Here is a 26,630-nt window from a genome sequence, read left to right as displayed (position 1 = left end):
CACCAAGGGCAGACAAGTGGTATAAACATTTCAAAGCAGGCCTTAAAGGACAGCGTTATTACAAGCATGGACGGGATTAAAAATGAACAGTTAGGAGACCTATAAACTATCCCGAAGAAACAGATCTTAAAGTGTTTCGGGAATTGGAAAAAGCACTGGCATAAGTGTGTAGTATGTAATGTGAAATATTTTGAAGAGGATAACATTGCTAAAGATTAACAAATAAAGTTCTTACCAAAAAATAAAAATTAACATCTGAAAACACCTCGTATGTCAAGCTTTTTGCTTAGAAGTTCAGAATCGGTGTACATGTTTCACAGGAAATTTCAGCAGTGTTTAGAGTAGCTATTGCGCACATGTTTTAAGCAATACGTCTTAGAATCAGGTGAACAGTGACCGAGATAGAGATTTAGTGTTCCATAGGCATCAAAGGTTTTATGTGATTTTATGTGATTTTGAAACTGTCTATTACGATGGGTTTCCTCACAAAATCATTCCAGTAAACCATCAGGCTTATTTTTCCATTTCTTACTTATGCGTCCTATTAGGTGAGGTTAACGTTTGCATGAATTGCAGCCCTTTGATTGGGACTGGTATTATTAGGTAATAGTTTTTTTTGGGTCGCTTCCTTAATACACGCTGCAATAACATTAGAGACGATCAAACGCTCGTTACTCCCCAAATACCTCCTCTTCCTCGTATTCTGTACATTTTCTTTCAATGCTAAACGATTATCCATCACTTCCGGATATCGAAGTACACAACGTTAACGCACTGACACTTTCAACTAAGATCCCACGAACAGAAACGACGTATATCACTGCACGCCGATCTACACTGTTAGACAGGTCGCGGGCAACAGATTTTGGGTGTCCCTGTAGGCCGGTGGCAGCGTTCTTCCGGGAAAGGCAACTTCCCCCCACCAAAAGCGCTGCTCGCTCTTCGGTTCACAGACAGACTATAACACTGCTCCATCATCTGCACAGTTCGTGCGAGCCGTAGTTCGGCAGACTGCCGCCTGGAGCAGTGAGGGCGCTGTCTCCAGCGGCGCCTGACCGGCCAGAATTGCTGCGCGGCGTGTTGCGTGGCGGCTCCTGCAGGCGCTGGGTGAGGGAAATACACTGACTTCCGTGGGAAATGTAGAAAGCGGGAAAACTTTCCTTAGCGCCTTGTGATGTGAGACTGAAGGTGCACGCTCCCCTGAGAGATACTAGTTTGTTTTGTAACAGCAGCATTCCAAGCTTGGGAAAGGAATGATTTCACATGTTTCTTCGATTCTGTTTAACAAAACATAAATCAATACGCTGAAGCGCCAAAGAAACTGGTATAGCACTCCCTCGTCAGGCCACGAGTGGCCTACCGAGACCATCCGACCGCCGTGTCATCCTTGGTGGTGGTTGGGGATAGGAGGAACGCGGGTTCAGCACTCCGCCCTCCCGGTCGCTATGATGGTATTCTTGACCAAAGCCGCTACTGTTCTGTCGAGTAGCTCCACAATTGGCATCACGAGCCTGAGTGTACCCCTAAAAATGGCAACAGAGCATGGCGGCCTGGATGGTTACCCATGCAACTGCCGACCACGCCCGACAGCGTTTAACTTCGGTGATCTCACGAGAACCGGTGTATCCACTGCGGAAAGGCCGTTGCCCGAAAGAAACTGGTATAGGCAGAGATATGTAAACAGACAGGAGACAGCGCTGCTGTCGGTAACGCCTACATAAGACAATAAGTGTGTAGCCCAGTTGTCAGAGGGTTGTACCAAAAGTAAGGTTACCAATTAGCTACAGCCTCGAGGGAAGGTGCTAGGCTAAGTCCGACAACAGTGCCGTTCGCAATGGTTTCCCCCACTCTCCAGCCCTCCCATTCACGATCCGCTACGTCACTCATTGTTGGCTAGGCAGCCATCAGAGGTGGAAGCTTTAAAATCGCCGCTCCCGCCAACTGCGAGGTTTCCGGTTTCCGGTTTCTCCACCCAAGGAAGTTACTGCAGTGGAGATTCATCGGCAGTTGACTGCGGTTTATGGTTAAGAGTGCATGTCTGTTCAGCACATCCGCAAATGGTGCAGGGCTTTTGCTGGGGGGTTGCACGGAAGTTCACGATGAAGAACAGAGTGGAAGACCACCGGTTTCGGATGCAATTGTGCAGAAGACGGACAGTGAGCTGCTCAAAGATCGGAAGGTCACTGTCCGTGAACTTTCTGAACAAATTTCTGAAACTTCCCATGGCACAATTGAAAGAACTTTAACAGAAACATTGGGTTATCGCTGGGTCTCCCAGATGCAGACTGACAGACACAAGGAGCAACCCCTTGACTGTGCTTGCAAGTTTCTTCAACAACGTGAGGGGAGAGGCAACAAGGGAAGTTGTTGGACTCTATCGTCACGGGACACGAAACGTGAGTGTTCCATTACACCCACAGAACAAAACAACAATCTCGTCACTGCTGTCACTCCAGTTCACGGCCACCAAAAAAAATTCTGACAAATGCAGTCGGCAGGAAAGGTTGTGGCGGCTATGATACAAAGCTTAACACCTCGTCTGGGAGCGTCAATAGCGATATTGGACTGTTGATGACTGGAAACATGTTGCCTGGTTAGACAAGTCTCATTTCAAATTTATCGAACAGATATATGTGTGCTGGTATGGAGACAACCTCATAAATCCATGGGCCCTACATGTCAGCAGGGAACTGTAAAAGCTGGTAGAGGCTGTGTAATGGTGTGGAGTGTGTGCAGTTCTGAGTGTTATGGTACCCCGATATGACTCTGACGATGACATGTATGTAAGAATTCTCTCTGATCATCTGCGTCCATACAAATCCATTATTCATTCTGACGGGCAATTCCAGTAGGACAATGTGACACCCCACACATCCAGTATTGCTACAGAGTGGCTCCAGAACCATTCTTCCGAGTTTAAACACTTTGGCTGCCCACCAAACTCCCCAGGCATTAACATTACTTAGAATATCAGGAATGCCTTGCAACGTGCTGTTCAGAAGAGATCTCCACCCCCCTCGTACTCTTACGGATTTGTGAGCAGCCCTGCAGAATTCATTGTTCAAAATGGTTCAAATGGCTCTGAGCACTATGCGACTTAACTTCTGAGGTCATCAGTCGCCTAGAACTTAGAACTAAGTAAACCTAACTAACCTAAGGACACCACACACACCCATGCCCGAGGCAGGATTCGAACCTGCGACCAGAGCGGCCGCTCGGCTCCAGACTGTAGCGCCTAGAACTGCATGGCCACTCTGGCCAGAATAATTCATGGTTTCAATTCCCTCCAGCTCTACTTCAGACATTAGTCGAGCTGATGCCACGTCATATTGTGGCATTTCTGCATGCTCACGGGGATCCTACACAAATTAGGCAGGTGCACCAGCTGCTTTGGCTCTTCAATGTAAGTCGAATGTAGATAACAGGAGCACGACGTGATGTAAGTGCTGCTACCAGTGTGACATTGTAATTAAACATGTTATGTATTTGTACACACAGAGATGTGAGATCATATTCTAACTGTATAACTTATATGACAGTAATTTGAGTATGGGGCAGCATACACTAGTGTAACATGGCACCACATACACTACTAGCCAATAGTTTCCAGTAATTAGATAATTTAGGGGACTTGTTCGAACAGTTAACGTTAGTAATGCTGGGTGATGTGTTAGACAGCTGCCGATATTTCCGTGTTTGTGTCTTAAAGGAGGTTTGATGTTCATGTTTCGAAATACATGATGCTGTGAAAAATGTCAACCGCCTTCTTGTAAGCTGTCTGAATATTTTATATGCCATGAGATGAGGAACAAAAGGTTGAGAGACTATTTTTCAATTGTTATTGAACTTCTACACAAATTGCATATGAAATATGTTACAGATTGAAACCTCTCACATTATTTTTCAGATATATTCTGTTTTAGCAATTTTTGTGGTTTTAGAAGAGTAATTAGATGCACCAGAAGATGAGGAGTACAAAGGAATGGAGAAAGGATTAAATTTTCTTGTATTCTTTATTTTTAAATATTGAAAAAAAGTACGTGCCTAGTTTTATGTCCCTTAGTACCATGTATCAGTGTTGGCTTAGCATCTCCACCAGCTGCTGTTTATTGTTCTGCCTGGCGAGGTCCAGGGGGGTCCTCCCACCGTCGTCCCTGACCCCCCTGTCGGCCCCCACCTCCAGCAGCGCAGCGGCCGCTTCTGTGTGGCCATTGACTGCAGCCCCATGGAGCGGCGTCCACCCCGATTCACCCCTAGCGTTGGGGTCGGCGGATTCTGCCAGCAGCCGCCATACCACAGCCGTGTGGCCGTGGTAGGCTGCCCAGTGCAGAGGTGTGTAGTTCCAGCTGGTCCTGACGTCCACCTCCGCACCGGCTCCCACCAGACAGCTCACTGCCTTCAGGTGCCCCCTGTATGCTGCCCAGTGCAGGGCTGTCCAGCTGTCCCTGCCCCTCGCCCCCGTGTTCGCTCCTGCCGCCAGCAACGCATGCAGCTGCTCTAGCGCCCCCTCCTTAGCTGCCTCTATCAGCCTCCTTCCTTTCTCCTCTCCAGAAAGGGTCCTGCACAAAACATTGACATTCATACTCTCTACTATGAACATATACACACCAGATAAAGGAACTCAGATGTGAAACTGCGAGCAGTTCTGAACACATTTCTGCCTAGCAATAACTTACAAATCTGGAAATGACCCATGCATGCTGCAGATTAATCAATGCAACACCGTCAGATACATGCCAGTAGCCCATAATCAAAATTTTCAGCAACTTACCAATAAAAACTCCTGCATTTCCTCTCGTAATTCACTCCACGGAATCACCTCCTTTGTCCTCATAATGCTGTTGGTACCCTATCATTGACCTACACTGAAACATACTTCTAACTCTACCTTATGTGGGTAGCAATTTCTACTCAGACTTAGGAAGGAAACACAGGTAACTAATAACAAAATGGCTCTGAGCACTATGGGACAACTGCTGTGGTCATTAGTCCCCTAGAACTTAGAACTACTTAAACCTAACTAACCTAAGGACATCACACACATCCATGCCCGAGGCAGGATTCGAACCTGCGACCATAGCAGTCGCACGGTTATGGACTGCGTGCCTAGAACCGCGAGACTACCGCGGCCGGCAACTAATAACATCTCTAAGTAATGACAGAAAAACGATTCAGTCCTGTTATTCGTAAATTTTCTGACACACCATCTCCAGATACAGAAAATTACTGCTTTGGGCATAACAAGTCCGTCGAAATATTTCAGAAATAACAATGACTCCACATCAACCCTCCCTCCTAACCACCCACCCAGTCACCCATGCACCCAGCCACCCAGCAACCCCCACCCCCCACACACACACACTGTCTGTGTCTACAAGCCACCATATGGTGCGTGGCAGAGGGTAACCTGTAACACTATTATACTCAATGGAAGTAACTTCACAACAGAAACTTCCTGGCACATTAAAACTGTGTGCAGGACCGAGACTCGAAATCGTGACATTTGCCTTTCGCGGGTGAGTGCTCTAGCTTGAGTAGAGCATTTTCCCGCAAAAGGCAAAAGTCCCGAGTTCGAGTCTCGGTCCGGCACACAGTTTTAATCTACTAGGAAATTTCATTTCAGCGCATACTCCGCTGCAGAGTGAAAATGCCATTCTGGAAACATCCCTGAGGCTTTGGCTAAGCCATCTCTCTGCAGTATCCTTTCTTTCAGAAGTGCTAGTTCTGCAGTGTTCGCAAGAGAGCTTCTATAAAGTTTGGAAGGTAGGAGACGAGGTACTGGCAGAAGTAAAGCTGTGAGGACGGGGCGTGAGTAATGCTTGGGTCGCTCAGTTGGTAGAGCACTTGCCCGCAAAAGGCAAAGGTTCCGAGTTCCAGTCTCGCTCGGGCACACAGTTTTAATCTGCCAGAAAGTTTCATTTCAGTGCACACTACGCTGCAGACTGAAAATCTCATTCTGAGAACTTCATAACACTTTTCCAATTTTTTGAAAGTTCTGGACACAAAATAAGCTACACACATTGTAAAATTATACATCTATATTAACTGTGTGCTTTGAAAAGTGGAAATGTGCACCACCTATGTTAAATTCGAGTAAAATTTCTGTTATAACACTTGTACAAAGTTACACTATCGTTTAGGGCAGCTTTAGGCCAGTCTCAAAGAACATACTAATTGCTATGGGTAAATTAAGATGTGCCAGAAGGAAATCAGGTGTTAGTAAGAAATAGTAACAAATGGTGTAAGTTCAATACTGCATGTTTACTTTCGAATATCTCGATATGTGGATAGACCTGGCATTATTCCACTTAAGTCAATGTTGCAAGAATCTGTCTTCACAGTTGATGCAGTTTAAAGGATAATCCCAAGCCTGAGAGCTTGTAGGAAGCTGTAAAGACAACTGAAATACAAATTAGAAAGCACAGAGGGAATAAAACTTATTTTTAGTCCAAAAGAATCCAAGTAGATACAACAGCAGCCATTTGGAACAACAGTAGAAACTGCTGCAGAGATACCCTGACTGGTCGAAAGCTGTCCTGCTTAACTGTTGTCATTTCCTTCTCTGTTCCATTAACAAACAGAGTGAGGGAAAAACGACTGTCTGTATACCTCTGTACGGGCCCTAATTTCTCTAACCTTATCCTCATGGTGATTTATACTGGCGCCAGAAGATTCCATCTGCATTTAGCCTCGAATGTCGGTTCTCTACATTTTATCAGTGCTACTCCTCGAAAAGAACGTCGCCTTCCCACCAGTGATATCGATTTTAGTTCCTGAAGCATATCTGCAATACTTGTTCACACCTACTGGTAACTAATCTAGCTGCCAGCCTCTGAATTCGTTCGATGTCTCTCTGTAATCTGACCTGGTGTAGATCTCGAATGTGACCAGTACTCAACAATGAGTCGTACAAGTGTCCTGCATGTGGTCTCCTTTACAGATGAACCGCTATTTCCTAGAATTCTGCCATAGCTGACAATTCACCTTCCCTATTACAATGCACACATGCTCATTCAATTTCATACTGATTTGCAGTGTCACACCTGGATATGTAATCGACATGATTGTGCAACCAGGCACTGCTAATAATCTATTCTAACATTACAGGCTTGTTTCTCCTAATCATCTACATAAAACTTACATTTTTCTACATTTAGACCTAGCTGTCATATGTTAAACCAACCAGAAATTTTCTGTAAGGCAGTGAACGGTGTCCTACATGACAGCATAAGCAGCAAACAGCAGCAGTTTACTGTTTACCCTGTCCACCGTTGCATTTATGTATATAAAAAATACCAGCAGTCCCATCACACTTCGCTGCGGCACTCCTGACGACATCCATCTTTCCGATTCGCTGTCGAGGACAACATACTGGGTTCTGTTATTTAAGAAGCCTCTGAACCACGCCCATACAGGGGAACCTGTTCTGTATGTTTGTACCTGCCTTAACAGTCGGCAACGTGCCGCTATGTCAAATATTTTAAGGAAATCGAGGAATATACAATCTACTTGTTGCCTTCGTCCAAGGTTCACATGCTTTATATAACAGTGCTGATTTGTGGACAAAAGCTTTTCCTCCTCAACGGAATTTGTTATGTTCGAGCTGAAAATATGTTCAGGGGTTCTGCAGCACACAAATATTAAAGATAATGGTCTGTAATTATGTGGGTACGTTCTTTTACCTTTATTATACACAGGAGTCAACTGCACTTTTTCCAGTCCCTTGGGACTTTCTGCTAGGTGAGAAATTCGCGATAACTAAAAGCTAAGTAAGGAGCCAATGCTGTAGATCAGGGCCTCCCAACCTTTTCAGCTGGCGGGCCCCTAGTCAGTCAAGAGCACAGTAACTATAAATTTCAGGGCAAAACCCATGGGAAGTGAAAGCTTCTTAATGCAAGTGCCATGTTCCCAATGACCCCCTCCCCTGAAGTATCAATAGTCTTTGGTTTAGACATGAATGAAAACAACTTGAAGTTAACGATCCAATTTGAATTCCCACTGTATCCAGACACTTACTAGTGGATTTACTCCCTTTGCTCAACACACTATAGCCTGATTAATATCGATCGAATGTTATTCCCAACTTTCGAGTGCTATACACATGTTTTTCAAAGAAAAAAAAATAGTGATGAATTTGATTTTCACATTTTAATTCAATAATTTTACTCATTATTTTACACGATTTGGTGAAAGGTGGCCGTGGTCCTCCTAGAAAGAGCCGGCGGACCCCTAAGGGGTCTGCGGACCACACGTTGGGAAGCCCTGCTGTGGAGTACTCTTTATTAAACCTAAGTGGATTTCCATCAGGACCAGCCGACTCATCTGTTTTAAAGTCTTTCAGTTGTTTCCCTCCACCAGTCGTGCTTATTGCTATGTCCTCCATATGGGAGTCTTTGCGACGACCGCAAGTTTCTTCGATTCTCCTGCATGAACGATTTCTTAAGTGCGAAATTTAAAACATCGGCTTTGCGTGCTTTCTCCTACTACCACACTACATTGGTCAACGAGTGACTGGATAAAAGCCTTAGACCCTCATGGCAGTTTTACGTGGCACGAGAATTTTCAATGGTTTTTGGCAAGATCTAGGGCATAAGTATGACGGTGGCAGCTGTTGTATACTTCGCTCATCCAACTTTCTACAGACGGACGAATTTATCTTTTGCAAAGAGAGTGCAACAGCATTTGGCTTCACAGCATTTTTCGAATTTCGTTGTTGAACCATGGTGGGTCTTTTCCATCCTCAATCCACTTACATGGCACATACTTCTCCAGAGTGTGATTTGCAGTCCTTTTAAACTTTGCCCATAATTCGTCTATGTCCACTGTACTGTAACTAAATGATGTCAAATCATTGTCTAATGGGATCTAGCAACTTTGTTTCTGCTATTTGTAACAGCAATATTCTCCTAGCCTTCGTGATTGGTTTAATTTTAGTAACCAAAGTCCCCATGACGTCATAATGGTTACTAACCACAGTTTCTATTTTTATACGTTGATTAGGTCAGGTTTGTTCATAGCTAAGAGATCTAAAATATTTCTATTGTGAGTAGACTCTGTTGGACTAGCACTCTTCCATGCAATCTCTCACTCAACCATTGTAGTATGCCAATGGAGATGCTGCACCTGATGAACCTAGTTTCGCCCAAAAATACTTTTTCTTTCTTTAAGACATTATATACGCATACAGGAACTGATTTCAGTGTTTGAGTTCTAACTGAGCCTATGTCAGACCAGCACCAGAATTACAATTTCCTGTTAACATGAGCATTTACCTTTACCGTTTTTGTTTAATGGTTCACACTCACAGGTAAATAAGATGAATTTTTTGTTCCTGAACCATCAGTGTCTTCAGCATTTCTTTTCCTTAAAATCGTCATTTACTGTACTGGGGACTTGTCTAAAAACAAAACTAGGTCCAACTAAGAATGCTTGTAACTGCCATCTGAAGATGGGTTTGTAAAGAAAAATCCGAAACCGGTCATGGTCTGAAGGAAATAAACCTTTTTAAACCATACATGTGGCTGCTAGCTGTTTTTTATAAATTATAAACCTTGTCTAATTATATTCAAGAATTTGCCTCTGTTCGATGTGCTCTGGTGAACAAAGCTATTTTTCCTCAGCCAGTTCCATACAGCGTTCTGAGTGATAAACGTTATTATGGGCGTTCCAGACTTGGACTTTATAGAATCCTGTACAATTTCTCTCTGGCAGCGATCATGTTGGTAATTAGATCACACGAACTACCTCTAATTCATGTGGTCACCATTGGATTATATATGCTGTTCCTTGGTATAATGGGTATCCACGTAACACTGTCGAGTAGAATTTAGCTGATGGATTATTTAGCCGTTCCTAGGGACTCCAGTGCCACGAAGAGACATTTACACACAGAAATGTGGTGCGTTTTTGTCTTCTGCGATGTTCAGCTCCATTGGTTGAGCAGAGGTACTTCTGTGTGTTGCAACATGGTTACACTAAAGACAGCCTTGAAGAGGTTTCCACAGCATACTGACCAACGAACTGCTGTCTGGGTTCTCTTAGCAAATGCGTTAGGCAGTGGAAGAGCTTCTACTAAATATTTTATTTTATTAATGTCACAGGCGTTCAGCTTCGAGGTATCAAAAATTCTCGTTTCATGGTCCTTTATCGTTGCAAGCACTGTCTTAAGCACGTTCGAATTAGCGCATCCCATGTCTCCCAGTTACTTAAACCAATTCTAATTTAGCATATTAATAAGATCATCTAACTCTTTATTATTTGTAACTGTTTCTTGCATCTGATCTTCCATTCCATTCCGTGCACACGCGTTTAGTGTCCAACTGACACCTGCTTTGCCCTTTCACTTTTCTGCGAAAAGCTGACATTTGGTCTTGACTATAGTTATTTCCCACATCTACCAGGGGATACTGAAAAGTAATACCTGTGAATCTTTTATATTAAAATTCTTAACACCTTTAATAACTCTACATCTTTATTTTTCAAGTCTACATATTTACATCTGAATCCTCGCGGTGAACGCATTTTTCCCCATGAGAGACCAGTGTGTTGCTACCATCACTCTATCACAGTGGTTCCCAACCTGGAGTAATTATCCTCTGAGGGTGAAAATGATATTTTTTAGGGGTAAAAACAAAACGATTCTGTTTCAATCATAAAACTACATTATTTTCACAGTTCTTAAGACTTTAAGACCGATTATATAAATTATCAATATTTACATTTTCAGTATTAGTACCCTTAATGCGATGGACTTTACACAATCTTCACATTGAGCACCCACTACACACGTACACTATGAGCTCAAAAGTATCCGGACACCTGGCTGGAAATGACTTACAAGTTAATGACGCCCCCAATCGGTAATGCTAGAATTCAATATGGTGTCAGCCCACCATTAGCCTTGATGACAGCATCCACACTCGCAGGCATACGTTCAATCAGGTGCCGGAAGGTTTGTTGGGGGAATGGCAGCCCATTCTCCAAGGAACGCTGCACTGAGGAGAGGTATCAATGTCGGTCGGTGAGGCCTGGCACAAAGTTGGCGTTCCAAAACATCTCAATGGTGTTCTACAGGATTCTGGGCAGGACTTTGTTCAGTCCAGTCCATTCTATTACAGCAATCTTATTGTCGTGTAACCACTCCGCCACAGGCCGTACATTATGAGCAGGGGTTCAATCGTGATGGAAGGTACAATCGCCATCCCTGAATTGCTCTTCAACAGTGCGAAGCAAGAAGGTGCTTAAAACAACAATGTAGACCTGTGCTGTGATAGTGCCACCCAAAACAACAAGGGGTGCAAGCCCTCTCCACGAAAAACACGACCTCACCAAAACGCCTCCGAATTTTACTGTTGGCACTAGACACGTTGGCAGATGACGTACACCTGGCATACACCATAGCCACACTCTGCCATCGGATCGCCACATTCTTTACCGTTACTCGTCACGCCACACAAAGTTTTCCCACTGTTCAATTGGCTAATGTTTACGGTCCTTACACCGAGCGAGGTGTCGTTTGACATTTACCTGCGTGATGTGTGGCTCATGAGCAGCCGCTCAACCATGAAATCCACGTTTTCTCACCTCCTGCCTGTCATACTGCTGATGCATAGCATGTAAGCTTTCACGGCCTGCGTCTTCTTTAATTAAAACCTCCGGGCTGAATTGACGTGATCCATATATAAAACTTCTTCTCCTTCCTGACGTTTCGTTGCCGGCTGCGGGCATCATCTTCTGAGATGAGTCGGCGACTGGCTGCTAGGCGCTGGTGGTCCCACTTATATAGAGCGCTTAGGTGGCGCCACCACTCGTCACGGGCTTTCGACTAAAACTATCTCTGGCTAGTGCCATTTCTCTCGATTACAGGTAATCGATTGTCACTTCGTTGGTACAAAGTTGATCGCCATGTGTTGTCTAATTTTAATCCTTCTTTTTTTCTATTAAAATTATTTCCGTGCTTGTAGATCTCTATAGCTTCTTTATACATGCGAGTATAATAATGTGAGGTCCTAGCTATCACGTTTGTCTCACTAAATTTTATTTCGTGATCACCGTCTTTGAAAATGTGTTTCGATACAGCTGATTTCTCAATGTGTCCCAATCTACAGTTCCTTTTGTGTTCCGTTAGACAGGTATTAACACTCCTTTCAGTTGTTCCAATATAAACCATGTCACAGCTACACGGAATTTTATACGCACCTGGGGTAGCTAAGGGGTGTCATGCGTCTTTCACCTAACTTTCTTGGTAGTTCGAAAGATTGTCTCCACTTGAAACTTGCCCAAAACTTTACCAATACAGTCCGTGATGTCATGAATAAATGGAAGAAAAACTTTTCCAGCCGACGGTTGTTGTTGTTGTGTGTTTTCGGGCACTTTTCTTCTAGGGTGGAGTGCTCGATCTATTTCCTCGACAGTGTACCCATTTCTCTTGAAAGCTGTTCGCAAATGGCTTAATTCATCTTGCAAGTAAATTGGTTCACAGATGTTATTAGCTCTATCCACTAAAGTTTTTATGACTCCTCTCTTCTGCCTAGGATGAAGATTCGAATTCTTATGTAGGTAACGATCGGCGTGTGTCTTTCCAAATACCTTGTGCCCTAAAGTCCCATCTGGCCGATTAATAACCAATACATCCAAAAAATTTAATTGTCCATTACTCTCTTCCTCCATGGTGAATTGTATCCTTGGATGAAACTGTTTATATGCACCAAAAAGTTACTCAGGTCCTCTTCAGCATGATTCCATATCACAAATGTGCCATCCACCTATCGATACCATTTCGAAGGTTTTTTTTTTTTTGGCCGACTGCAGCAGATGATGTTCGAAAAATTCCATAAATAGATTAGCAATGGCAGGGCTTAGAGGGCTACCCATGGCCACCCCATAAATTTCTTCATAAAACTCGTTGTTATATTGAAAATAAGTCGAGGACAGACAATGTCGAAACATAGCTATTATATCAGTAGGAAACATATCCGCTTTGTAAGAAACAGCTTCGTCAGCAGGGACCATGGTGAACAGGGATACTGCATCGAAACTGACAAGGATGTCACTTGGACTAACTGTGATCTCCTGCAGTTTTTCGATAAAATGCATGGAATTTTTAATATGAGTGTCAGTTTTACCTATATACGGTTGCAACGAAGAAGCAAGATATCTAGCCAGCTCTTGAGTAGGAGCCACAATGACACTTACTATTGGTCTCAACGGGACATTGGGCTTGTACATCTTAGGTAACCCATACAGTCTAGGAGCATAAGCTTCAGTTTTACAAAGTTATCTTTTATATTCTGCAGGAATGGAAGAGATTTATATTAATCGCTGGGTAGCACTTAACATTTTCGTTGTATGATCCTTTTTCAGTTTTTTATAGGTGGTAGGATCTAAGAGGTCACTGATCTTTCTGTGATAATCCTCACTCTTCAGCACGACAGTAGCATTACCCTTATCAGCAGTAAGTACAACAATATTTCTAACCGCATTAATCTCCCGTAACGCCTTCCGTTCTCCTAGGGATAAATTACTGCTGGGTGGCTTGGCTTTACGTAATATTCTGGCTGTTTCCATCCTGATTTCATCGGCATTCAGTGACAGAATGCGGTGATAACAGACGAATCCCTGCTTCTACACTCCTGGAAATGGAAAAAAGAACACATTGACACCGGTGTGTCAGACCCACCATTCTTGCTCCGGACACTGCGAGAGGGCTGTACAAGGGGTGCACGCACGGCACAGCGGACACACCAGGAACCGCGGTGTTGGCCGTCGAATGGCGCTAGCTGCGCAGCATTTGTGCACCGCCGCCGTCAGTGTCAGCCAGTTTTCCGTGGCATACGGAGCTCCATCGCAGTCTTTAACACTGGTAGCATGCCGCGACAGCGTGGACGTGAACCGTATGTGCAGTTGACGGACTTTGAGCGAGGGCGTATAGTGGGCATGCGGGAGGCCGGGTGGACGTACCGCCAAATTGCTCAACACGTGGGGCGTGAGGTCTCCACAGTACATCGATGTTGTCGCCAGTGGTCGGCGGAAGGTGCACGTGCCCGTCGACCTGGGAGCGGACCGCAGCGACGCACGGATGCACGCCAAGACCGTAGGATCCTACGCAGTGCCGTAGGGGACCGCACAGCCACTTCCCAGCAAATTAGGGACACTGTTGCTCCTGGGGTATCGGCGAGGACAATTCGCAACCGTCTCCATGAAGCTGGGCTACGGTCCCGCACACCGTTAGGCCGTCTTCCGCTCACGCCCCAACATCGTGCAGCCCGCCTCCAGTGGTGTCGCGACAGGCGTGATTGGAGGGACGAATGGAGACGTGTCGTCTTCAGCAATGAGAGTCGCTTCTGCCTTGGTGCCAATGATGGTCGTATGCGTGTTTGGCGCCGTGCAGGTGAGCGCCACAATCAGGACTGCATACGACCGAGGCACACAGGGCCAACACCCGGCATCATGGTGTGGGAAGCGATCTCCTACTCTGGCCGTACACCTCTGGTGATCGTCGAGGGGACACTGAATAGTGCACGGTACATCCAAACCGTCATCGAACCCATCGTTCTACCATTCCTAGATCGGCAAGGGAACTTGCTGTTCCAACAGGACAATGCACGTGTGCATGTATCCCGTGCCACCCAACGTGCTCTAGAAAGTGTAAGTCAACTACCCTGGCCAGCAAGATTTCCGGATTTGTCCCCCATTGAGCATGTTTGGGACTGGATGAAGCGTCGTCTCACGCGGTCTGCACGTCCAGCACGAACGCTGGTCTAACTGAGGCGCCAGGTGGAAATGGCATGGCAAGCCGTTCCACAGGACTACATCCAGCATCTCTACGATCGTCTCCATGGGAGAATAGCAGCCTGCATTGCTGCGAAATGTGGATATACACTGTACTAGTGCCGACATTGTGCATGCTCTGTTGCCTGTGTCTATGTGCCTGTGGTTCTGTCAGTGTGATCATTTGATGTATCTCACCCCAGGAATGTGTCAATAAAGTTTCCCTTTCCTGGAACAATGAATTCACGGTGTTCTTATTTCAATTTCCAGGAGTGTATATTGGCAACAATATCCTCAGTGGGAATCTATGATGCAGTGATAGCAAAATTTCCTCCTTTCTAAAGAACAGGGACTTCCTCCTTAGATAGTTCTTTCCGAGACAAGTTGATAACTGTTTGGGAATTGTCTGTAATCAATGTTTTCGGTTTTTGTAAATGCTCAAACTTCTTCTTCTGCGCTAAGTTCCATATATCTAAATGTTAATCCGTCCACCTTATTCCAATCACCCAACCGCCTAGTATTGCTAATACGTAAATGAAGATTTAACAGTTGACTACTAGTTACAGCAAGTCCTCGACGTGTTTCACGGATCCGCTCCCGCAGCATCGCCAACTCCATGCATAAATAAATACGGTTCGCTTGCGCTGTGTGGAACATTCTTCTCGCCTTCAAGAACTTCGGAACTGTCCCAGTGTCACGACAACATAGCAAGAAAAGTGAGTGAACAAAGTTGTTGAGCTTTCTTCTTACGTAGGCTCTCCAGTCGTCGAACCATAATCGACATATCCTCCCCATAGCGTCTAATCATATCATGTAAGCTTTCACGGCCGGCGTCGTCATTAATTAAAACTTCTGGGCTGAATTGCGTGTTCCATATATAAAACTTCTTCTCCTTCCTATGCGCCCTATATAAGTTGGACCACCAGCGCCTGGCAGCCAGTCGCCGACTCACCTCAGAAGATGTTGCCCGCAGCCCGCAACGAAACATCAGGAAGGAGAAGAAGTTTTATATATGGACCACTGCAATTCAGTCAGAAAGTTTTAATTAATGATCCTGATGCAGTTTGGAATTCCTGTGTGATGGGTGGGCATGTTCACAGGGTTTGCCATGGGGGCTGCTTAGTACAGATGCAACTGCTTAAGGGGCCTATCTACAGTGATAACACAACCACCTGAGATTCTCACACAGTTATATACACAATGGTTCATTCATATAAACTCAAAATGTTGTTGAATGGCAATACACAGAAACCCTGCTTTCAAACAGATGGTCTTCAAGACTAATTTGTAGCTGGCCGCAGTGGTCTCGCGGTTCTAGGCGCGCAGTCCGGAACCGTGCGACTGCTACGGTCGCAGGTTCGAATCCTGCCTCGGGCATGGATGTGTGTGATGTCCTTAGGTTAGTTAGGTTTACGTAGTTCTAAGTTCTAGTTGAGTCCCATAGTGTTCAGAGCCATTTTTTTGACTAATTTGTAAGGTACATGAACACAATCAAAAGCAGCATCTATGTTAAATACACCAACAAACAAGGAAATAGTTTCAAAATATTTAAATTCAATTTGTTTAATATAACATTTGAATGACGTTCCAATAAATAACAGCAGGAGTGCAGAAACTGTGCACGTGTAGCGACACAACTCACCAGAAGCGAGAGACGGCCGCACCATCAGGTGGTGGACTGTGACGGGCAACATTTGGCTGTGAAGCTGCAGCAGGAGTCCAGCTGTGGCCGCTGCTGGGCTTACGGCAAGTGCTGGGGGACGTCCCGCCCCATATGGTTGCAGGTATGCTGCGCACAAAGGAACTGCATGGGTGGGCACGTTAACACAGGGGGGGGGGGGGGGGCAGGGGTCTGCTGTTGCTGGGGGGACTGTCTACAGTGGAAACACAGCCGCCTGAGGTTCCCACATACATCCTTCGTATTAAGATTTTGAATGGTCGCTAATGGTGGCAGTTATGATTCGAGGGACATGAAAGGGAAGCAGTGGTTGGGAAGGGATTGAGACAGGGTTGTAGTCTCTCCCCAGTGTTATTCAATCTGTATATTGAGCAAGCAGTGAGGGAAATAGAAGAAAATTTCGGAGTAGGTATTAAAATACGTGGAGAAGAAATAAAAACTTTGAGGTTCGCCCATGACATTGTAATTCTGTCAGAGACTGAAAAGGACTTGGAGGAGCAGTTGAATGGAATGGATAGTGTCTTTAAAGGAGGGAATATGATGAACATCAACAAAAGCAATATGAGGATAGTGGAATGTAGTCGAATTAAGTCAGATTATGCTGAGGGAATTAGATTAGGAAATGAAACACTTAAAGTAGTATAGGAATTTTGCTATTTGGGGATAAAAATAACTGATGATGGTCGAAGTAGAGAGGATATAAAATGTAGACTGGCAATGGCAAGGAAAGCGTTTCTGAAGAAGAGAAATTTGTTAACATCGAGTATAGTTTTATGTGTCAGGAAGTCGTTTCTGAAAGTATTTGTATAGAGTGTAGACAAGTATGGAAGTGAAACATGGATGTTAAATAGTTCTGATAAGAAGAGAATAGAAGGTTTTGAAATGTGGTGCTACAGAAGAATGCTGAAGATTAGATGGGTAGATCACATAACTAATGAGGAACTATTGAATAGGATTGGGGAAAACAGAAGTTTGTGACACAACGTGACTAGAAGAAGGGATCAGTTGGTAGGACATGTGTTGAGGCATCAGGGGATCACTAATTTAGTATTGGAAGGCAGTGTGGAGGGTAAAAATCGTAGAGGGAGACCAAGAGATGAATACACTAAGCAAATTCAGAAGGATGTAGGTTGCAGTAGGTACTGGGAGATGAAGAAGCTTGGACAGGATTGAGTAGCATGGAGAGCTGCATCAAACCAGTCTCAGGACTGAAGACCACAACAACAACAACAATGACAATCGTCGCTACTTACAAAAGTATCCACAAAGTCATTTAAAGAAAGTTCAAAATATTTAAATACATACAGAAACAAGACATGTCCACACCCCTCGCATTAATATTCTGTTGTTGGGCTTCCTACTTCTAATTCCACTCAAAAGCTGTATCTTCGAGCGATGGTCGCTGCTGGACTGACGGCAAGTGCTGGGGCATCTCGCCCCATGTGGTTGCTGGCATCCTGCACACAAAGACACTCCACAAAGGGGTTGCCAAGGGACTGCTTACGGCAGTTGCTACTGCTTAGGGGACTGTCTACACTGGTAACGCAACCAACTGAATTTCTCACGCAGTTATATACACAATGATTCATTCATATAAACTCAGAATGTTGTTGAATGGCAATGCACTGAAACCATGCTTTCAAACCCATGCTCGTCAAGACTAATTTTTAAGCTTCATGAACACCACAAAAGCAGCATCTATGTTAAATATACCAACAAACAAGGAAATAGTTTCAAAATATTTAAATTCATTTTTTAATATAACATTTGATTGACATTCCAATAAATAACAGTAGGAGTGCAGAAATTGTACATGTTTAGCGACATAACTCACCAGAAGCGGGAGACGGCTGCATCATCAGGTGGTGGACTGTGTCGGGCAACATTTGGCTGTGAAGCTGATGCAGGAGTCCAGCTGTGGCCGCTGCTGGGCTGACAGCAAGTGCTGGGGGTTGTCCCACCCCACGTGGTTGCTGGCATCCTGCTCACAAAGGTATTGCATGGGTGGGCACATTCACAGGGGGGGGGGGGGGGGGAGGGGGTTGCAGGGGACTGCCTACTGCAGGTGCTATTGCTGGGGGGACTGTTGGAAACACAACAACCTGAGGTTCTCATATACATCCTTTGTATTAAAATTTTTAATGGTCGCACCATACGAAAAGTCATTTAAAGAAAATTCAAAATATTTAAACACATACACAAAACAAGCCATGTCCACACCTCTTGGGGCTAATATTCCGTTTTGGCCTCCTATTTCTAATTCCACTTAATGTTTCTTCAGTATTTTGCTTACTGACACGATCCATACACCTATATTCACAATGATCCATTCACTTAAGGGGACATTGTATGTCCTATGCTGCCAATGTTAAATTATCGAATTTTGTGCGGCATTGTTTTGTATTTAAGACATCAATTTACAATGTACCATAATTATTGAATGAATTTTCTAGATATACTGAACTAGAAGTATTAGTAAAATTATGTTGTGGGGCGTGTTATCTTTTTTCTTCTAACACAAAACAAAACAACTCAGGATATTATGATTTTTCTATTTCCATATCTGTTGAATCTCACATTTGCCATGCTGTCAAAATTTCATGTCTCTACCATCAGTGCTTTTTTAGAATATGGTCATTTATTGCAAAAAATGTAGTTCAGAGATATTGAGGTTTAAAACTTTTTTTATTAAAAATTCTTATACACACTTACACACTTACACTTCTGCGTCTTTTATGCTCTAGAATTGACCTGTCCCACAGTCTGCGTCTTCTTCAGTGTCACAACAGCCCAGTGCTTGCCTCCTCCTTCTCTTTCTTGTTTCTTTTGTCATCTGCTGAGCACCTAACTCTGCTTTACATACACGAAGCTCATCCAGTTCCTGCAGTCCTTTAGCTGTATTCTGTCCAAATCTAACCCCTAACTTCTCCCGAACTTTAAGTCGTTCATAGTTCCCACCATTAAAAGTTATTACAGCCTGAGACACTGCTAACTTTAGAGTCATAAGAACTACAAGTACATTTTTAGGCACCCGGCACCACACAACATTATTGAAGGACTCATTCACATTCTGCGTCTTCTCATATCAACACTTCTTTAGTAGCTCAGGATTTTCCAAAGCTCTGTAAATAGGTTTGATTGCCTCCATTACTGCCAAAGGAAAAGAATGTTTATGTGTAAATTCATGCAGGGTACCAAAAAATTCAGGTTGCGTGTATTTACACCAAGTGTTCGGTGGCGGTGGACAGAAAGCATGATGCGGCCTGTCATCGGTGTTTTCTAGTACTTCAGCAGAAAATGCAGGTCTCACATATCTGTTACCCTCAAATTTACGTTTCTTGAAGTTACTTTTACGCTTAGTCATTTTATTTAATTATAAAAAACAACGTAAGTTAATACAAAAATAGCCGGTAATCACACCACTTTCAACGAAAACTATTATCAGAAACAAAGGACTGATTTGTTTATTCGTAATGCCAACTTCTGAGACGTAGCAGTAGGCTCAAAATAAAGCAATTTACAGCCTTCTAGGCTGTGTAGTTCTCAAGATATGACTCCTCAAATATGGCAGTACATACGTGGCCCAAAATTTGACAGTCACACGTCAACATTCGAAATATTATTTCAAGGTCTCACAATTGTCTGATTTTTAACGTATTGTATACCAAAATGTTCTGGAAAGTCCAAAGTACATTATGGAGTAGAAAACAGAAAACGTCAAATTTCAACGAATTTCACGTACAATGTCCCCTTAAACTCAGAATGTTGTTGAGTGGCAATGCACTGAAACAAGACTAATTTGTAAGATACATGAACAGCATCGAAAGCACCATTTACGTTAAATACACCAATAAACAAGGAAATAGTTTCAAAAACACTTGAATTCAATTTTTTAACTATGTGATGACCTCAACCCACAGGAAAAATAATTATCAAAATCTGAACTGTGAAGTCATCCCAAATTCTAGTTGGAAAACCACACTCTTTGTTATACTTCTCAATTGATCACGACCCCACTTTGTTTATGAACTGAAAACTCTAATATTCACTAGAAACTGCTCTGAAATTAACCTGAACTCACAAAATTGTGTATATATTCTCTGAAACTTCAAAGACATCTAAGACAATATCTGAAAGGAATTAGAAAAAGAGAGAAAATTTCGTGAATCACACACAATACTGTTAATAACCGCATGAACACGGGGAGATTTCACCATACATCTACCCACTTTTGAGTATAACCAGTGTCTCTTAATACTACGACTTGTAGCAATACAATGTCAAAAACTTTTATTACTGGGTAAAAAGTGCCTACATGATTTGACAGCTGACATTTATAGTTCCCGCTCATGTCAGGAAATGTACCAATACCAGAATAGCAGCTTTTACGTTATTGGTCAGAACGCAAGCAATTATGGCGGTCGCCATAATTTTCGAGAGAAGCCATATTTCGCGACAAAATACTCTTATTAGTCACTGTCATATATCTAGTCTCTTAACAATACATAAAACTACATAAAATAACTACAATAATTTTGACATGCAAGGAGAATTAGTTCTAATGAGAGGAAGAAGTTTATATTTACTGGTGTTTCAACAATGACTACCAGGCAACTTTTAATTCACTGATTGTATATTTATTTTCGTTAGCAGAAATCAAACATAAAATAAACAAAGAATTTATTTAATTAGAGTCTGTAATTCTTATACTTTCGATAGAGAAACAAAGTTTCTAGGTCAGGGGAAAGCGTTCGGCGAAATCTCTTAACTTTTTGTTGCATACGAAGCGTTGCGTTGGGCAGCACGATATCGGCTGGTTACGATGATGAGAGCAGGATACAGGCAGTTCCGCTTGTTAATCTTCTCCGGCGAAACGCAAATAAAGTTCCGGCACAGCTGTATCATTAACCCCGTGGTGATTAACAAACCACAAGACGCCAGTATATGACCGTTGTTGACATGACAAAGTACATGACGTAGACGTCGCTCGTTTTTACACTTTATGCACTGTCCGTGACGCTTTCGTCACATTCATATAGCCTTAGCCACAAATACACAGTTCGTAGAATTGTTATTGTGTGTGAAGCACACCGTAAACATTGTCCACTCTGTTCTCGCTTTTCAAACTTCAACAACGTCATTGAAAGTCATTTATATTGCACAGTTAATTAAAGTCTTCACTTTCATGGCATGTTAGAATGTGATGTACAACAGTTCCACCACCCAAAACCAATATCAGCAAAGTTCATTCGCATAAAAGCACTGTTCGTGTCGGAGACAACAAAGTATTGTTAGCGGCACTTTCACAGTCCGGTTTATTTGCTCTTAAAGTTCGCTGGCGATGGCATTACATACCGCAGTGGTAAAGAGAATTAACAATCTGATAGTTCGGAATCACAGTCCACACAATTACGTATGCTTTTCATAAAACACAATACTATTCTCCCGCGCACGCTTCACAGACACACCATCCACCACCCCCTCTACTACACAACAACCTTTCGACTATCCATATCACTATCGCTGTCCCCTGTCTATACATGTTATATCGTTATCGTAAATTACATAGATCTTTAGAAATGTTCTTGAATGCATTTTTAACCATTAATAACATTCGAAAAGAGAAGTTTACAACCACAGCTACAAAGCAAGAAACATACTTATCCATTGGCAAACGAAATAATTCACAATTACATCTTTATATTTAAAAACCACAGTAGAATGTTACATAATCACAATTAGAAATGCCCATATGAACAAAAAAAAAAAGAATAGAAATCTAAAGAAAATCACAAAAAAAATTTATATCCGTAATTAGTAATGCCTTCACAACATTTGATTGACATTCCAATAAATAGCAGTACGAGTGCAGAACTTGTGCATGTGTAGTGACACAACTCACCGAAAGCGAGAGACGGCTGCATCGTCAGGTTGCAGAGTGTGTCGAGCAACTTTTGGCGGTACAGCTGTGGCAGGAGTCCGGCCGTGGTCGCTGCGGGTCTGACGGCGAGGGTGCTGGATGGTCCCGCCCCATATGCTGGCTGGCACGCTGCACACAGAGGCACTTTTCGAAATGACAAGCGTATTTCTCATAGTCGCCTTGACGCAAATATATATCTGAATCTGATTCTATAGTGCACTTCTGTATTACTACTACTATATAAGTACAGAGTGCAACTAAAATCAAAGATTACATTTACGACAAATCTCGTAATATCCTATATAAAGTATTTTGTTCAAAATTATGTGCAAGAAAATGTTTATACAAGGATGTGTCATAAATTCTTTTTTACCAAGAAAATCGCCAAACAGTCCTGTGTTTAGACGAGTTATTTTTACACCAAGTTTCGTCATCTCGGTAACGCAGTTTTTGTCAAGGCTTTGAAGTAAACCTCCAGAGACCAATTCACAATATCGAGATATTGATGGCAGTATGCAAGTATCGATATGTCTGATGGTCTGTACCTGGAGTGCGTAGAGTCCTGAAGATGGCATTATTGAGGTACCGAAACTGATTGTCTGAATGAAATATCTTCGCAAAACGTCTGGCTGTTTCAGCATTTTACTTGGTGAATATCTGACCGACCACTGTGCCGATTCCACAATGGATAAACAGAGATATAAATCAGGTTCATTTGAAGGACGTTTTCTCCTCAACTGCACAACTTCCCTTATCTCAATGACTACTCTTATTCCAAATACTGTCATTAAATAAAATTATAAAAGTTCGAAAGTTTTGTACAGGTTGACACGTCTTACAGAAATTGAAAGGGCACTGACGAAGCTACCTCAGACATTCAAATGCGTTTGATGCAACGCTATGCTTATCAAGCGATGTTCAGAGAAATGGTAGCTCATTTGTCAGCGACTCGTCCGTAAGCACAGACAGTAAACAGGACAGCAGGTTTTAAAGTCAGCAGGGAAGGTAAATCACAGAGATTAGAGGAGTTGCAAGGTAAGGGTTCATAACATATTGCAGCTAAACCAGTGGGATATTTAATTATCATTAAAAGCACTGTTACAGAAATTTAAACGTTTCAATAGAGCTAATTCACATGGGCAATAGAGAACTCTCCCTCAGTGGGTCAACTTCCAGTTGCGATATTGATTAAGTGAAGACCGCTAAAGACAAACAATGTATTTTAAAACCTGACACCTGATCCGAGAGTGCTGTCCCAGAAAAATAAAAAATAGATTTTATTGATGTATTCAGAGTAATTATGGTTGGTATGAAGTAGTTCGTGAGCACTAGAACACTCAGTGTTAATGAAAAAAATGACAGAGATCCGAAAGGGCAATGGAAAAATTATAATAGAATCTAGTAAATTGAGCTGTCAACTTACTGCCTATAGAGGTTGATCGATTGTTGCTATGATAGGTAACTGGACAACTAATATGCAACACTGGGATGATGAAGAACATGATGGTCAGAAATTGCAACAGGTGTCCTATAAAATATCAAGTTCTTCCATATGTTGCATCTTGCAGCTCTGAAATATTGAAGAAAATTTTTTTAACTGTTTATGCAACATCTACTAATTATTTACTGACTGAGTAATTTCGAGCTTTGTCCATTTCCCAGAGAACAAAATTTGTTATGAATGGATGCATTAAATATCGATCATAAATGTATAAGTCGTGCTATGCTCCAGATGGCAGCTGCTTATGTATCTGTGTCTGGGATATACCTAATGTCATCACGCTGTAGTCGTAGCTCAGATCTGCATTAAAACATGTCATAATTGCACTGATACTTTACTGTGGCATGTTAATGTAAGAGTATAATATATATTTATTTTAATCGTTGTACCTTCGTTATCCTGGTTGATCTGATACTCGTGAAAACGATGTATCATATGTAGTATAGTCAGGGTCGGTCTGAAAAGTTCGTAACGGCGTTGCAAGAAAGGTTGCGCTGAGAAAGAATTGTGAAAAAACAAATCCGCTACGTTGGGCTGCATCCGCGTTTATTAGCACTAAAATTTGTCAATGAGGTCGTTGCTTGAGCCAATTCATGCAGCCCGCCAGAGGCGGTGTCCTAAAACCGGACATGACAGCGATACAAAAATTGGATGCACGAGGATAGGATCGAACCCAGAGACGAAGGCTGACCAGTCTCGGGAGCGATGATCTAGGCTGTTAGAACAGCTGACACTAATTTCATCTGGTGAGCCGCTGGAATTTGCGTACACAATGCTCTGATTGGCTAATTTCAATGGTGATTAACTCGGAAGGGGTGCAACCTTGTCGAATTTTATCTTGACAATTATTTCTCAGGAGAATCTACCCTGCAACACCCTTCTAATTTTTTAGACTGCTTCTGACCACACTGTGTAATGGAGAATTTGTTCCTGTGGGATTTCATTGTGTGTCACACAAGTGTTATCGTAAATTTGACAGATACAGATGCAAAGAATTTTATTATATGGCCCTATTTAATCTCTGACATATTCAGTATACTTTGTGGTTACATTAATATCAAAGACTACATTCAATGTGAGACATAGTTTTCCATTACATTAAACGTAAAGAAGAAATTTTAGTTTTGTTTCTAGCATTATTTAAGAGAGAGTTATTATGTTATTCGTATTTCAGTGGAATATATATATATATATATATATAAAAGAACTTTGAGTGATCGGTTCCTCACCGCTTACTTGGTGAGTAACTGATGCAGGCTGGAATGCATTTCATAAGCCGATTAAAGTGAATTTTTTTGCTGCACATGTCTCTCTGTGCCAGGGGTAAGCAGCTACACCCCACTCGTTTACTGGATGTCTTGTGTTCACAACCTGAATGGAGACCATACCCTTCTCTTTGGAGCTTGATATATTTCATTTGATGGACCTCAAAAGTTGTAGCAAATTACCCCTGTATTTCCCGGGGAGATGGGGGTGGATTGATAAAATAATTGTGCTATGGTAGTGATTGGCAAACTGCACAGGTGTTCTACACAAGTGGAAGCCGGTTAAGCTACACACAGATCTGCGGTACTGTCCTCTTCTGTGACAGACGCATGCTGTGGCTGTGTGGAAGGAACGCCGGATGACGATTACACTGACTGATACGTCGCACTTTCAACACAGTGTTTCACTGGTGTGAGACGTTGAGTTTTAACATCCTCCAGTACGACCATCAATACTAATGTGAAGCTGCCCACCTGTGTTGTCACCTCACAGGGTGTTTGTGGAAGCTGGTACCGCGACGTGCTGCACTGCTGACACGTGCAGAGGTCCACCTGTCATCTCTATGCTGTCGCCTTGGCCCCTGAACTCGTTATGTGAAACTGTGATGCAGAGTTGGTGTTTTGTTAGTGAAATGCTTCACTACATCTAAAAGTAGCGTCAGATCAGCATTTACGAAATGGCCACGTGAGAAGCGGAAAATTGTGAATAAGTTGTTGCCTTCCATAAAAAAAAAAAAAAACTGGAAGCCTGCTGACCGTGACAATGTAAGTAGGCTGTTTAAGTTTTTATGTTGGTAACGCCACGTAGCGCTCCGACTGTGGTGTGTGCAGTCTGTGGCTGGTTGCCATTGTTGGAATATTTGCCATTGTAGTGTTGGTTCAAATCGTTCAAATGGCTCTGAGCACTATGGGACTTAATATCTATGGTCATCAGTCCCCTAGAACTTAGAACTACTTAAACCTAACTAACCTAAGGACATCACACAACTCCCAGTCATCACGAGGCAGAGAAAATCCCTAACCCCGCCGGAAATTGAACCCGGGAACCCGGGCGATTGCAGTGTTGGGCAGTTGGATGTGAACAGCGCGTAGCGTTGCGCAGTTGGACGTGAGCCGCCAGCAGTGGTGGATGTGGGGAGAGAGATGGCAGAGTTTTGAGAGCGGATGATCTGAACGTATCAGAGAGAGTAAATTTGTAAGACTAAATGTCATGAACTGATATATATGATGACTTCTGAACAATGTTAAGGTAAATACATTATTTGTGATCAAAAGTCATAATATATATCAGTTCATGACATCTAGTCTTACAAATTTACTCTCTCTGATGGACACACGTCCAGATCATCCGCTCCCAAAACTCCGCCATCTCTCTCCCCACATCCACCACTGCTGGCGGCTCACCTCCAACTGCCCAACGCTACACGCTGTTCACATCCAACTGCCCAACACTACAATGGCGAATATTCCAACCATGCCAACCAGCCACAGACTGCA

The 26,630-nt window shown here is 42.9% G+C and overlaps 1 protein-coding gene across 1 annotated transcript in view; it reads right to left on the bottom strand.

The window, feature by feature from the left end:
- Positions 1-3,999: 3,999 nt before the first annotated feature.
- LOC126295300 (poly [ADP-ribose] polymerase tankyrase-1-like) overlaps positions 4,000-26,630 on the bottom strand; it is a 42,458-nt gene continuing 19,827 nt past the window's right edge. Inside the window, exons 4-7 of the mRNA XM_049987737.1 lie at positions 22,350-22,496; positions 18,282-18,428; positions 16,412-16,558; positions 4,000-4,559 (exon numbers count right to left, since the gene is read on the bottom strand). Of these exons, the coding sequence (XP_049843694.1) occupies positions 4,073-4,559; positions 16,412-16,558; positions 18,282-18,428; positions 22,350-22,496 (928 nt within the window). The 3' untranslated portion in view covers positions 4,000-4,072. The remainder of the gene's footprint in view (positions 4,560-16,411; positions 16,559-18,281; positions 18,429-22,349; positions 22,497-26,630) is intronic.

Source organism: Schistocerca gregaria, chromosome 11, assembly GCF_023897955.1.
Source record: "Schistocerca gregaria isolate iqSchGreg1 chromosome 11, iqSchGreg1.2, whole genome shotgun sequence".
Taxonomy (NCBI): Eukaryota; Metazoa; Arthropoda; class Insecta; order Orthoptera; family Acrididae; genus Schistocerca; species Schistocerca gregaria.
This window is presented reverse-complemented; position numbering and strand designations above follow the sequence as displayed.